Consider the following 13,871-nt stretch of genomic DNA (forward strand, 5'->3'; position numbering starts at 1 on the left):
GCCCTTGTAAAGATTCAGCAGAAAATGAGTCTGTATTACTGACTAAACGAATTCAGCAAAATAAAGGTAGGACAACTGCTATTAACACTATCACCTCTACAGAAAGTATTGTTCACTATTCTATGCAGCCTAGTTCCATAAATACACATGCAAAAGAACTGGAAAACAAAGTCAAGGCACACTTCAGTATTCAAGGTTGCACTTGAGTCAGTTCAAAATTAGACAAAACTAATTCCATATCAATGAGACATAATGGAAATCAGCCATGTACTCTCAAGTCTTTGATGTATCTAATTTGATTACTCCGTGCTGCTTCTTCCACTTACAAAGAAAATTGCATCCTTTTAACTTGAAACATCACCTTCCATTTTCATGGTGTCTTATAAGAGAACTTATGAAAGAAAAGAGGTATTGACAGAAGCCTCTGATTTGTATTAATTTATTAAAATATGTTTGCTTGCTTGACCACACAAGCTCTTGAGTGTTCACTGATTGGAGGTTCCACTGCATTCCTCCACTGGAGGTTTCATAATAAAGAGCAATTCTACCTAAGAAACCATATGAAACCTGCAGTTAATCATGTTGCAAATCCTTTTACACACACTGAGAAGCCATGATTTGCTACAACAAATATACGTGTGCATTCACCATACATTTGTTTATTTGAAGGCATTTGTATTTTGATTTCAGGTAAAGCTGAGATATTGAGTGTAATCTACAAAGAAAATAATAGCATGCCAGCTGGTGATTTTGCAAATTTCCTCTTACTTGAATGCACTATTGCTTAACAGTTTTGAGATTTTATACTTGAAGACCATAGGGGAGCTCATACTTGGGCATTTTTCTCCTGTTGAGGGTTTACATTTTAGACCTCCATGCCTGCCTTGCTCCACTATTGCCCTAATTCATCTGAAGCTAGTTGAAACTCACAGATTTGCATTACAGACCAAAATACATCAGGCAATGTTCAGCAATAAATGTGTATAAATTAATGTTTCCCACGTGGGAGGGGGGCTGCATTGGTAAAAATATAAATATAAGACACACTCTGGTCTTGAGGCTTACAAAGCACTTAAAGAAATAGCAATAACTATTAAGTCAACAAACACAAATATTTTCCCAAAATATCCTGATACAATTGGATTCAAATTCAAATGTTTCTTTCCCAAACAATGAGATGAACTAAGACCAAGGTCAGTGAAGCAGGACAGTTGCCTTTTACTCTAAACCAGCAGAGGATTTCAAAGACTTCACATCCATATATACCATAGGTTCTTGTAGGGAGAGAGTTTCCATTTGGACAGTAAGTTCTCTGTTGCCCATGGGAGTAGCTAGGATTTTTATTGGAGGGGAGGAGGACTTTGTTAGGGAGGACAGGCCTTCTGGGGGGGGGGGAGGGAGAACCAATGTGATTGGTCAGTTAGTTAAGTATTTCTATTGTTTTACTTAAGCTAGTGGCAGCTCCCTCCTTTCCCCTTTTGGCTACACCCTTGCTGCTGCCCCATTCTGCCCCGGGATTTCCTAGGAGGAGCTGCATTGCTCCATGGAGGAAGATTCCTTCTACAGTGGTACCTCGGGTTAAGTACTTAATTCGTTCCGAAGGTCCGTACTTAACCTGAAACTGTTCTTAACCTGAAGCACCACTTTAGCTAATGGGGCCTCCTGCTGCTGCTGCGCCGCCAGAGAACGATTTCTGTTCTCATCCTGAAGCAAAGTTCTTAACCTGAAGCACTATTTCTGGGTTAGCGGAATCTGTAACCTGAAGCGTATGTAACCTGAAGCGTATGTAACCCGAGGTACCACTGTATTTCTATCTGCCTTCTCTTCCTACAGCTGCAGCTTACTTTGCTGCCCACCAGGCCTGCGTGCAACACCCCAACAAAACAGAGAATAATGTCAGGGTACATCTTCTGCAGAAATATACAATCTAGATCCATAGTAAGGCAAGACAAGAAAAGAGACACTCTTCTGAAAGCCCTGCATTGCATTGCAATCCTGATGGTTTAAAATGCAAGAGGGCTTTGGGGAAATGACATTAATTAGTTCCTTTCTAGGTTTAAGGAGTGCATTAAATACCCATAATGAATCTCAAATTAACTTACTTTCAGCTTGCCTCTTGCCATTTTGTTGTACAGAATCAATTATTACTGTATAAGCCCTAATAGTGCATCAATGGAAACATAAATTAAATCAACCCTTCATGCTCTTCGAACTATCCAAAAGCAGATTTAGGCCATCCAAGTTACATGATTGGAAAAACACACAGACAAGACATTCTACATTAAGGAAGAAAAAACATGAAAATCAACTTGATCTTAAGTTTTCAACTGTAAGCTGATTTGTCCCAAGTTTATTTCACAAGTAGCTTGTCCTATACAAACATTTCATGTTGTTTTCAAAATATTATGGGAACTGTGGTCATGAAACTGCCTTACAAGGCAGCGGCTTATAATGCAGTGTCACATTTATGAGTCTGCAAACATAGTTGTGGAAGTTCAGTGCAAAACTTCAGTTCAGAATCCAACAAGGCGAGACCACAAAGTAAATTAGGATCGTGCATATCATAAAATGGCTGTTACAGAGAATAAAAACTGTTCTTGGCATCATCTGAAATAAGAACTATAATTGTATTTAAGAAATATGATCACTAAAGATACTAATGCAAGTTGTAATGCAACATTAACAGAACTTTTCCACCTCACCACCAGATAGAAGTCTTATTCTAATACCAAACAATGGCACCCTAAAAAACAGTCCTAAAGAAAGCCCATTAATAATGTAGCAGAGTAGACTACAAAAAGAAATGTTGGCATTGCAAAATATATACACTTACCAGGAAATCTGCCATCTGCAGCCAACAAAGAAATAAAATAACTGTTGTTACAATCACAGCATTCTCTCTCTCTATATGTATATATATATTGACAATGGGAAAATTTCAAGCAGAGAAACCAGTCTTCAGTGTGTCCATTCAATACATCAATTTCCTTTAATCATGTAGCACTAGTGCACAGTCTACACTGGTCTCCTCTTGATCTTCAAAGCAGATGCTGGGAATAGTCAAAGTATCATAAATCGCCATTTATTCCGTTATAATTTCTGACTAAATGTAAACTTGCTCTAAAATATAAACTTTCCCTCATTCACTCTGTTCAAAGACATTGCTCATATTGATGAGAAGAAAGATGCAAACAGTCTCAGTAGTGAAGCCACTACTGGGAAATGTTTGAGCACAGTGACCATTTATTCTTACTCCAACACAAACAAGAGATAAGATCACCGCTTATAAATTCATGCAATTCCTTTGAAATGTGGGGTGCAAAATGAAACACAATGATAGACTTTCTCTGGGAAGATGATAAAATATTTTGTCATGTGACTACACCAAATCCTTGCCCTGTGATGGCTTCCTATTTACTAACACATAGCTACCACATCAGTTATTTTAAATTACCCAGGGATACTGAAGATGTTAACCAGTATCAGGAGCTACTGGAACTAGAACCAGGAACTCTCAGCTCAGCATTCAGCTGCCTTGTGTGGTGAGCCACTGGAGTTGCAGCATCTTCCTGGGAAGTATAATGTTCTCTCTGGATTGGCTCAACCCACACAGACTGGCCAGTGGATCCTCCTAGACAGAAAGGACTATAAAATGGCTTCCTGTTTTGGTTCAAACTTTGCTTAAGTAGCAACCATCTACCAGGCTCTGCTATATTCTGGGTTTCTCCATTGGCTCTCACTTTTGGCTTAATAACTCTGGTCTGGCCCTTGGTATGGCTCTTTTTTGCCCATAGCAGATAGCTCAGTCATGACTACCAGGTGCTTTTAGCCCAACCAAAAATCTCCCAGAGGTGTGGTTACACATGTAGTGCACTCCAGGATCCTGTAATCACACACCCCTTAGTAGTTCGGTTTCTTAAATGCATGAACATCCTTTCAGCTTGATTGAATCCTGTGTTTATGGCATGCAATTGTGAATTATAGGTGCCTTGAAGATACCATCCCAACTGCCATTCACAGGGTTAGCTAGCCAAAGGTGCTGTTAAAATTAATGATCCCGTTAACTCAGCTCAGGCTCATCCCTTGATCATGTAAACAAATCCAAGGTTGAAACAAGTTAATGAGATCATTTCAGAATAATTGATCCAGCTTCGCAACCATTTCAAAAGTGAAAAGTAAAATGGGAACACCATGTGAATTTAAGACTTGTACACAAATTAACAGTGACCTGTGTTTCTTTATAAGTAACCAAATGTGAGAAACAATTATATCTTGTCTGACCAGCAGAACACAAATCCATTTCTCATATGCTTCATGATTTCCAGACAGCTCATTCTGCTCAAAAGGATTTTAAACGGACAAAATATGTTGCTGTGATCAGACAGCTTAAATTCTCTGCTTAACAAATCCTATGTTAAAATTACGCTTAATCAGTGTTGCAATCTACTCCATAGCAACAAATGGAAGTCATAAACATGGGATTATGGTTTCACTGCAAAATCAAGCAGAAAAAGATATGCATAAATATCTTTCATAGCCTATCTTGATGATAAGCTAGGGAAGGCATATAATGAAAAAAGCAGAGTTTTGCTACAAAGCACTGTATCTGTCCCCCCCCCCCCCTTCCAAACATATTCTGTTGTGGAAAAGCTATTATCTATTTTATTTTAAAAAATCATATCCAAATGTTCACAAATTAGCAAACATTAAGATAAGCAGAGAATTATATTATTGATAGGGTGCTGTGCTTATTTTCTCATTTAACCGACAGCAAGTTTGCCAAAATAACAATGTTTTAGAAACACAGCTCCATTTTACAGGAAGATGAAACAGCCCTGGATTAGTAGCTGCCACATCCAAGAAAGATTATTTTACATTAGAAAGCATTTAGGCATTGACTTGGGAGGCTCTGTATTTTACTGGGCAACCATTAATGCACAACACAATATTCATTCCTCAGTCTCTGTATAGCCTAAGCCATTTATGAAGCATCAATATTGCTGAATGGTCATTATTTACAGCTCCATGCTACACAAGGGCACTTCGCATTGTCTTTTCAGACTATCTGCTGCAATTTCTGCTTGGACAACAGGAGGCAACAAAGCACTCTAGAAACAAACATTAGAACAGCGACTTTGACAGTTAAACCTAATCCTATGCTTTGTGGTAGATGAACCTAATGCCAAATGACCTTGATGTGCCTAGTGCCGGTGCCAAGCTGTCCCACAAAAAAGCTGGGCAGAAGTTGGTGGGATGGACCAAACCTTTGTGTGACAACAGCTTCAACAGAAGGTAGCATATAACTATAGTAATACCTTACAGGTTTATGGTCTGATCTTATGAGTTGCTGTAGTGGGACATAACATCCCACTGGCTATGTGAAGTCAAAGCTGGTGTCCTTGCTCCAGCAGGGACATGACACAGATTAAGAAAGCAAACTCTGCAGTAGAGTAAGGTCATTAACAGATCAGAATGAGAAATATCCATATTAAAGGACAAAGAACTGTGTAGAAAAGACAGCTCTCTTTTCTCATAAGGCATTTTACGTCTTCCCCAAGCAATATGAAAAAGTTAGAAATTTCTCACCCCTGTCAGACACTCAAATGTGTATGACTGAAGCTGTGGTGGTCTTACAGTATCCTAAAAACTACTGGAAGAGCCACCTTTATGTACCTGGATTATTTTAGGATGTTGCTGCTAAAACAGGAAAGGGTTCACATTGGGTGTTATCCAACTAAGTCACACTGAAGAGTAGACCCACTGAAATCAACTGACCTAAATGATGAGTACATTGATTTAACTGTCTACTCTAAATATGACTTAATTGAATATCACCCACTGTAGATTGTTATTTGGTTTATAGATTTTGTTCTTGTTACAGGGACAGATCTTATGTCCCTCTGTAGTCACAACTAAAAACAGTAACTAGTTGCAGCAAGTACGCCTCATTTGACACTTTAAAGCAGGAACTGTCAACATTTCAAGCCTGTCCCTAAAACCTATCAAGATTATAGCTGAATAATTTAACACAAAAGTGATAAGCTACATCAAATGCCTGGCCCTGATTTAAACCTAAAAGCAGACCCAAAACTACATCACATACTTAGTATGTATATAGCACATATAGCTTGTTTAAAGCACTTCACATATATAATGTTGTAATCATTGCAAAATATCCTGTAAGGTAGGTCAGTATTATTATTTCCATTGTGCACATCAACAGCTGGAGCTGTGAATGGCTGGTTTGTGCAACAGCACACAGTGACTGCACAGCATTATGTCAAATTGCAACCATATTTTCCTCAGTGTCTGCCATCAAAGACTGAGGATAAAAATCACCTGCTACTAAACTAAGGGTGCTATCCTAACATCTGGCCAACAACAGCAGGGTTCATTGAAATGGCACCATCAGCATTACATCCACAGCCCCAGGACTTGGACCAGCCAGGGCAAAAGACAGACCAGAAGGAATAAAATGCCCCTTTGCTGCATCAGTCTCAGGTTCAGATTGGGTCAATTATCATCACATGCTGGCAGCAGGGTCGCCACAGGATCTTCCAGGGTTTCTGCCAGCTTCTGCCCACCCACACGTTAGCCAGGCACATTGGGGCATTCCTCATTGATGGGGTTTTCTGTCAATGGAAGATCTTCCATAACAGCAGAAGCCAGCATGGTTAGCAATAGTCAGACAGAGAGATACCTCTGCCCCATCCAAATCCCTCCAGCATGGTGGTTTGTGGTTTGGGTTGCTCTAAAAATGTATTCACAGTTTTAAATGTTTCCTGTTATTGTTAAAGGTAACATGCTATGTTAACAAACTGGAATTCACCAAACAACTAAAATTGTTTATAACTCTCCATTTTTCATGCTATTCTGACAACATAATGTAAAATCCTTCATTATTCCGTGACAAGGCATGTTATCCTCCCATAGTTACATGTCTGGGCAAATTCATCCACACATGACTACCTAAGGATATTACTGTATATTGCCTAAATGACTGGTTTACTTATTAGCTAAAGCTGAGTGGTCAACTGTTGTGTGGGTATAGGCTACAACTGCAAATGAGCCCTACTGTCTTGTATGTTATGCAAAATTCAATTTACAGTCTAGAACTGTGACCCAACCATTTCAGCTAATGAATCATTTCATCACAAGGCTCACAGTAATTCCAATGACAGTCTAAAATTACACTGCTAATTTTGCAATTTTGTACTAGCCTCATAGAACAAACTTAATAAAGCTTATGACGGAAGGCTACAACTACCAGGACTTTTTAGTTCAGAAATAAAGGCAGCTAGGACACATTAGTGAGATTTATAAAATTATGCATGGGGAAAGGACCATAGCTCAGTAGCAGAGCAACTGTTTTGCATGCAAAAGATGCCAGTTTCAATCCCCAGCATCCCCAAGGTGGGGCTAGAAAAGAATCTTGTCTGTGATACTGGAGAGCCACTGACAGTCAGTGCTGACAGTTCTGAGCTTGATGGACCAATGGTATGACTTAGTATATGACCGTTTCCTATGTTCTTATGCAGAAAATGGCCAGACAGAAGTTTTCTTCCTTCTCATAACACCACATCTCTGGGTCATCCAATGGAACAACTTAGCAGGAGACACAGGCCACAAAAGAAAGTACTTCTTCACATAACACAGAACTTTATTATGAAATTCCCTGTCACAAGCTTGGATGGAGATTTGTGGAAAATAGGTTTATCATTGGCTATTTGCCATGATGGAACCTCAAAATTCATAGGTGGTATGTCACTGAATACCAGCAGCTGAAGAGCAAAGGCAAGGGGGAGGCTATTTTTCTCATACCCTGCTTGAGGGCTTCCCATAGGCATCATGTTGGCCATTGTGGGAAACAGGATACTGGACTGAAAGGATCTCTGGTCTTATCCACAGGGCTCTTCTCATGATCTTAAGCATCATTACCGCTTGTGGCAATGCATATGAGCACAAAAGAAGAAACATTGTTATATTACTGATCATGTGGTTTTGCTTCACAGGTGATTGAGAACTTGTCCTGCTAGTGCAATGTGTGTGTGTGCTATAAAAATGAACATTAATGTATTTGGACTTTTTTACCTAAAGCTTTTCGAAAACCTCCAGCAATGCTGTAAGAACTTGCATACTGTGCACAAACCTCTGTAGTTGATAGCCCTACACCCCCCAGATGCATCTCTCTTGATGGTAGCCACTGAAGTGAACAGAACACTTTGTGCTCTTGCTGCTTCAGATTATTATGGCTAAGAATGCAATAGCAATATTCATATTTCTCTCTCTTAGAAAGGGGGAAATTATTCAGCGTGCTGAAAGGAGTAAAGCATCCTTATTTCTGAAATCCTTATTTTAAATGTAGCTTGATACGTCTATATATTCACTGACAGTTTCTTTTTGCAAGAAGTTTACAAATCTGATCAGACACACAGGGCAAGATCCACAAATTCCTACATGGCTGCCTCATTTCCCAACCAAACTGCCAAACCCTGGCAAATCTCACATTGACAAGCAATTGTGCAACATCTACCAGAGCAGCCATAAACAGTCAGTAGCAATAGCTCCCAACAAGGAACTGAAAGCCTGGAGCACCCAGTAATGGGAAGAAAGGGGAATCATGGGCATGTGGTTCTTGGCTGTGGAGTGAGGTAGGGGCGGGTGGTGATACTAAAACCGCTTTGACCATTAATTGCTGTGACAGGCGCAGCAAGTCCCTTTTTGCTACATGAGGTGAAATGAGAGGTGCCCCCCACTCTGCTGTCGCTGCCAGCACCAACACCAACACCATGCCACACTGCCTCTGCCGCTGCTGCTTCTCTGCCAGCAGCATAAACAGGGGGCAGGTTGGGCACCACAGTGGTGCCAATGTGGGGGCTTCTACCACCTGTGGCAGCTGCTTCATCCCACCTCATGGATAGGCCAACCCTGCCTGGCAGTACAAAAGACAGCTCAAAATTGCTTCAAAATTGACAGGCACAATGTTTATTATTGACAGACTGAACAAAAAAATTATAATTCATACTTCACCAAAAGGACCAAGGGTGGAAATATATGCAGCCCAAACCAAAAACATTAAAATTAAAACTATGTAAGACATAGTATAAAATTAAATTATTGTACCAATATGACCAGCAGCAAAAACAGAAATTCAGGTGTGTAGGATACCTCACCCTTTCCCAAAAGCCAGAAAGATGAGGCATGTCCGCACCCAAGTTGCACCTCAGAGGAAAGATCATTCCAAAAGGCAAGGGGCCAGTACAAGGAAGCTCACCCACAGCCCTCATTAGCACACATTATAGCTCTTCTTATGCTAATAATTCAAAGGTGCATTAACAAGCAGTAACACACACAAGCCTTAAAAACAAAAACAAGTGACCTGTACGAGGTCAGCACACTTACCAGACCATGAGAATACACGGGCAGAGGTGGTTCTGACAGCATCCAAAGTGGCCATTTCAAGCTCTGCAGCTAATCACAACCGTCTCAGGCTAAGCTACAGCAATTTTTGAAAACATTTAGTGAGGGTTAGAGGCAATCAGCTTTGAATTAAGCAAAAGCAGTGTTAGCAGAGTTATTAACATGATGCAGCGTACAATAAAGAGGACAATTAGATTCATTATATTTTATGTTTTCCCTCTACTGCAAAACTTAATTTTCCTATATCATAATTTTCAATAAATCTCTCTGGTTGAAGTACCATTACCTACTTTTACATAATGTCAGCCTACTGTTCTATAACAAGAATGTTATTTGACATTAACATATCTTATTATGCCAGATAATATTGGATATTTACAACAAAGAGAGGGGGAAATCCTCCACTAAGTTGAAATAAATTCCAGGTCCGAACGAAATGCATTTATTCTTTGCTTAATGAAACATATAATTGTTCTAAACCAAAATAGTATGCAATTATACACATTTTTCAATACAATATTGCTTTTATAGAGTTTTGAAGCTTTTCATTAACGTACCCAACAACAGATTTCAAATTTGTTCAGTACGTTTCTGTACTGGCTCAGATTTCATCTGATGATTTCGCCATAGGGTTATGTCAACCCTATTTTAGATATAACACATTCATTTATAATATCCTACTTAAAATTCAACAAGGTTTCAGCAACCTGGTGACTGTTCCCAACTCACTTTTGGGGAAATTAGTGCTAAAAGGAATACAAGAAAAATCATAAATATAAACACTGGCAATTCCTCTGTTTCTTGGATACAGAAAAATATAAAGGAATGTGTCTGTTCTGTATGAATTTGGAAAATGTGGATGACAATTTGGGAAGCAATTGATTCTACAGTATCAGGACTGTATACGCTGCAACTTTTATTGCATCCTTCTGTGTAAACAATGGTTTTAATTAAGCACAATTCTTCATCAGGCCAGATACTAGCATATGAAGGACACAGATTAACTCCAGTATTTGTAGATAGCACTGTCTCTATTACATAATGCATTTGTTTTGGATTTGTAGTATCTATGGTAGCAACCTCCTTTCTATTATGTCTGATAAAGGGTTCTACACAACTCAGTTTACATATTCTTACATTGCAGAAGAGTGTCTTGGTTAAATCAACATGCAGGGAGAAGCAAGGACAAGCAAGTTAGCCCCAACTCCCTTTGCTCTCCAAATGTTGTAGGGATAACTTCTTAAACAGGGAGTGTACTCTACCAGTGTCTGATTTCTGAGAAATTTAGAACCCTGAAAATCAGTGTTCTTCACTGTGCAGGAACCTACATGAATAGAGAAAGCTCCCTGCTTCAGAAATTAGCATTCCAGTTTGTGGAGGGATACAGAGCAGATCTAGCACACTTGTCCTCATTCTCTTCTATCACATGTTGGCCTAACACTTCTGTAGAACACATGAACAGGGCCGGTTTCTATTTTTTTAAATTGTTTAATTAAATTTAATTATCTACATTGAAGAGGGGCATACTCAAAATTTCATTTAGTTAAACTTGGGTCTACTCCCATGATCACCTTAGCACATAGTGGCTAGCAGAAGCAGCTCTAATAACTAGGCTTGTGGTTATGTGCCAAAATATGACCCAAGTTGAATTTTAGCAAGGCATGTACACGACAGTCTCAATGACATGGCATGGAACTTGGCATTAATATGTTTCTTGTGGCCTACAGCATACACTGAGGGTGCTGTGCTGCAAGAATACGTATTTAATCCTAGAAATAACCACATTCAGCAGCACCCAAAATTGTAGAGATCAACTACATACTATTCAGGCTCAAATACAAGAAATATGCATATCTGGCAGTAAGGAAGCTATGATCCTGTTCCCCCATTGGCCATAGGCTCCATGTCTCTGAGAACCTCACCAACTAGTGGATCACTCTCAGCTATACTGTTTGTTCATTCATCCAGTTTTGCCAGGACTGAAGGGATTCCTGCATTGGACTAGATGATCTTTGAGTTCCCTTCCAACTCTACAATTCTGTGATTCTACGAATACACTTTTCCTATTTATTACCATATATTTTAATATGGTCAGCTATTTTTGGTTGATAAACTATTTGGTAAAAAATGTATTTTTAAAAATGTACTGTGTACCATCTATGTATTATGCTGGTTAAAATAACTTTTTGCCATACTTGTGGCATTTTTTTAAAGTACTATAGTAAAATGTGTGCCCCAATCCAAAGAAAATGTAAGTTTTCACTTGTCATATACTGTACTGAGTCAGTAATGGTCAAAAGGTTTGCAACATTTTAACACAATATCAATGTACTGCCAGGTATTCTTGTGCATAAATTATTGTGCCTATATAAATACTTTTTGACCTCAGCGATGTTTTCAGGACACCTATTAGCATAATTTAAATGATCTGTTTTAAAATTCCCAGCAGTTTTCTTCCTTGCACACAATACAATTAGATAATCACAAACTTCTATTTATAATCAAATAAATCCAAATCAAAACATGTTTGCAGTTTTTAGAGCCTAAGTTTATACTTGATCTGGCAACACTCCTTTAAGGCAGACTGGGAGCACATTCAGCTCAAAAGATGGAATGTTGAAACACTTTTGGAAAGGCCTGGGAAATGTTTTAAATTCATGCCAGAGCATAATTTCTTAGCAGTCAAAAGCTTCCCAACTCTGAATGTTGATATTTTGTACTGAAATGGTGAACACCTCTGATTAGCTGGTGGGCATATAGTACTTTCAGTGGAAATTTCACATACAGCGTCATGTAAGGTTAAGTCTGGGGTGCAAGTCATTGGTTATAGATCAATTTACACCTGGTCAGGTTTGGCAATGAAAACATATATCCATAAGCATGTATACTGCCATATGAAAGTTAGGTTAGCGTATGTATTGTAGAAAATGGGTGCTCTCTGTGATATTTTCTTACTGCAGTTTGGGCCAGCCAGCCTTAGGATTCAAACAAAACTTCATAGGTCAAATACAAAATGTGAGGGGAAAGAAAGGGTATCTACCTTATTTACTTTTGCTTTAGCACTGAATTTTAAACTATCATTTGTAGAGTCACTATAGCCTATTCTATACTATTTGTCAGGTAAATAATTGAAAAGTCATGTTCTGAAGTGTGTTGTAATAGAACAAGCAAATCAAGGGAAACATAATAATTGTTCAAGGTAATAATAATTTAAGAACACATTAATGTTTATTAGCTTGTCTAACACAATGATGTGTGCAGTAGGCTACTTACCGTATTTTTTGCTCTATAAGACTCACTTTTTCCCACCTAAAAAGTAAGGGGAAATGTGTGTGCGTCTTATGGAGCGAATGCAGGCTGCGCAGCTATCCCAGAATCCAGAACAGCAAGAGGGATTGCTGCTTTTGCTGCGCAGCGATCCCTCTTGCTGTTCTGGCTTCTGGGATTCAGAATATTTTTTTTCTTGTTTTCCTCCTCCAAAAACTAGGTGCGTCTTGTGGTCTGGTGCGTCTTATAGAGCGAAAAATACGGTATTTACAATGTGCACAACAGGACTTTGTTCTGGAAGTACATGGCCCTAGAAGTGATTTGAAATTTAACTATCTAATTAAATGAAATAAGTAGCAAAGTCACTCATCACTGGATAAAGTGAATTTCAAACATCAAGCCCAAATGATAGTCATTTACTGACCAAATTTATTTGTAGGGATCATCACTATTACAAAGCAATCGGCATGAGTGGTTGGTGGTAGAAAACTTAGTTTTCTCTTCTCAAGGGAAGGAACTACAAATTTAATACAAGATTTTGATGTGTACCCATAAAGTTGAGAAACTTGCACAGAAACAAGGCAAGATGCAGCTGAACACATGCAAGAAATTATGCAAGTTACTGAGACCCAACACATGCCTCTGCTAAACTTTCTCTTAAGACTTTTATTAGTGATATTTATAACAGAGCCACAGGGAGAAATATAAACAGGCAACAGCAGAGTTTGCATCTTCAGTGTCAGCCAGAGCTGCTGCCGCCTTTTCAAGTGACTTGCAAAGCTGCCAGATGGAACAAGCAAGACAAAAATAGCTACAAGCTGAGGCAGGGAAAGGTTGTTGATGGACCAGGGAAAGTGAGAACAGTGGGAAACGGAGCATGTAGTGAAGGGAAGAGGAAGGAGGAGGATTTGAGGGTGCTGGAAAAGTTGAGAGGCCAAATCATGGGGGGGGGGGAGAACACAGGGAAAACCGTATTATGAGGGTGACAAAGAAAGGACAACTCTGAAGGTAAAGAAAAGTGGGGTGGGTGGAGAGAGATGCTTCAACCTCTGCCTTCAGTTATGCAGGGGAAGAAGAAGAAAAGTTGAAGAGTCTAGGACTTCTAAATTCTGCTGTGCCAGAGTTTCTGTGTCTTCAGCATCTATGTGACAGAAGAGATAAAACTGTGATGCTTTCCCCCATTA

The 13,871-nt window shown here is 39.1% G+C and overlaps 1 protein-coding gene across 9 annotated transcripts in view; it reads right to left on the reverse strand.

Annotated features, from left to right (window-relative positions):
* Positions 1-13,871, reverse strand: part of PHKB (phosphorylase kinase regulatory subunit beta) — a 142,000-nt gene that overhangs the window by 126,088 nt on the left and 2,041 nt on the right. For 2 of the 9 annotated variants that reach the window (XM_081015499.1, XM_081015500.1), the window contains exons 2-3: positions 9,403-9,496; positions 2,834-2,848 (exon numbers count right to left, since the gene is read on the reverse strand). The exons of 2 other annotated variants lie outside the window; for them this stretch is intronic. In XM_081015499.1, the coding sequence (XP_080871625.1) occupies positions 2,834-2,848; positions 9,403-9,457 (70 nt within the window). In that variant the 5' untranslated portion in view covers positions 9,458-9,496. Of the gene's footprint in view, positions 1-2,833; positions 2,849-9,402; positions 9,504-13,871 lie in introns of those variants that run through there. 5 more of the 9 variants (XM_081015507.1, XM_081015501.1, XM_081015502.1 and 2 more) reach the window with 5 other exon arrangements.

Source organism: Podarcis pityusensis, assembly GCF_964106645.2.
Source record: "Podarcis pityusensis genome assembly, chromosome: 8".
NCBI classification, from domain to species: domain Eukaryota; kingdom Metazoa; phylum Chordata; class Lepidosauria; order Squamata; family Lacertidae; genus Podarcis; species Podarcis pityusensis.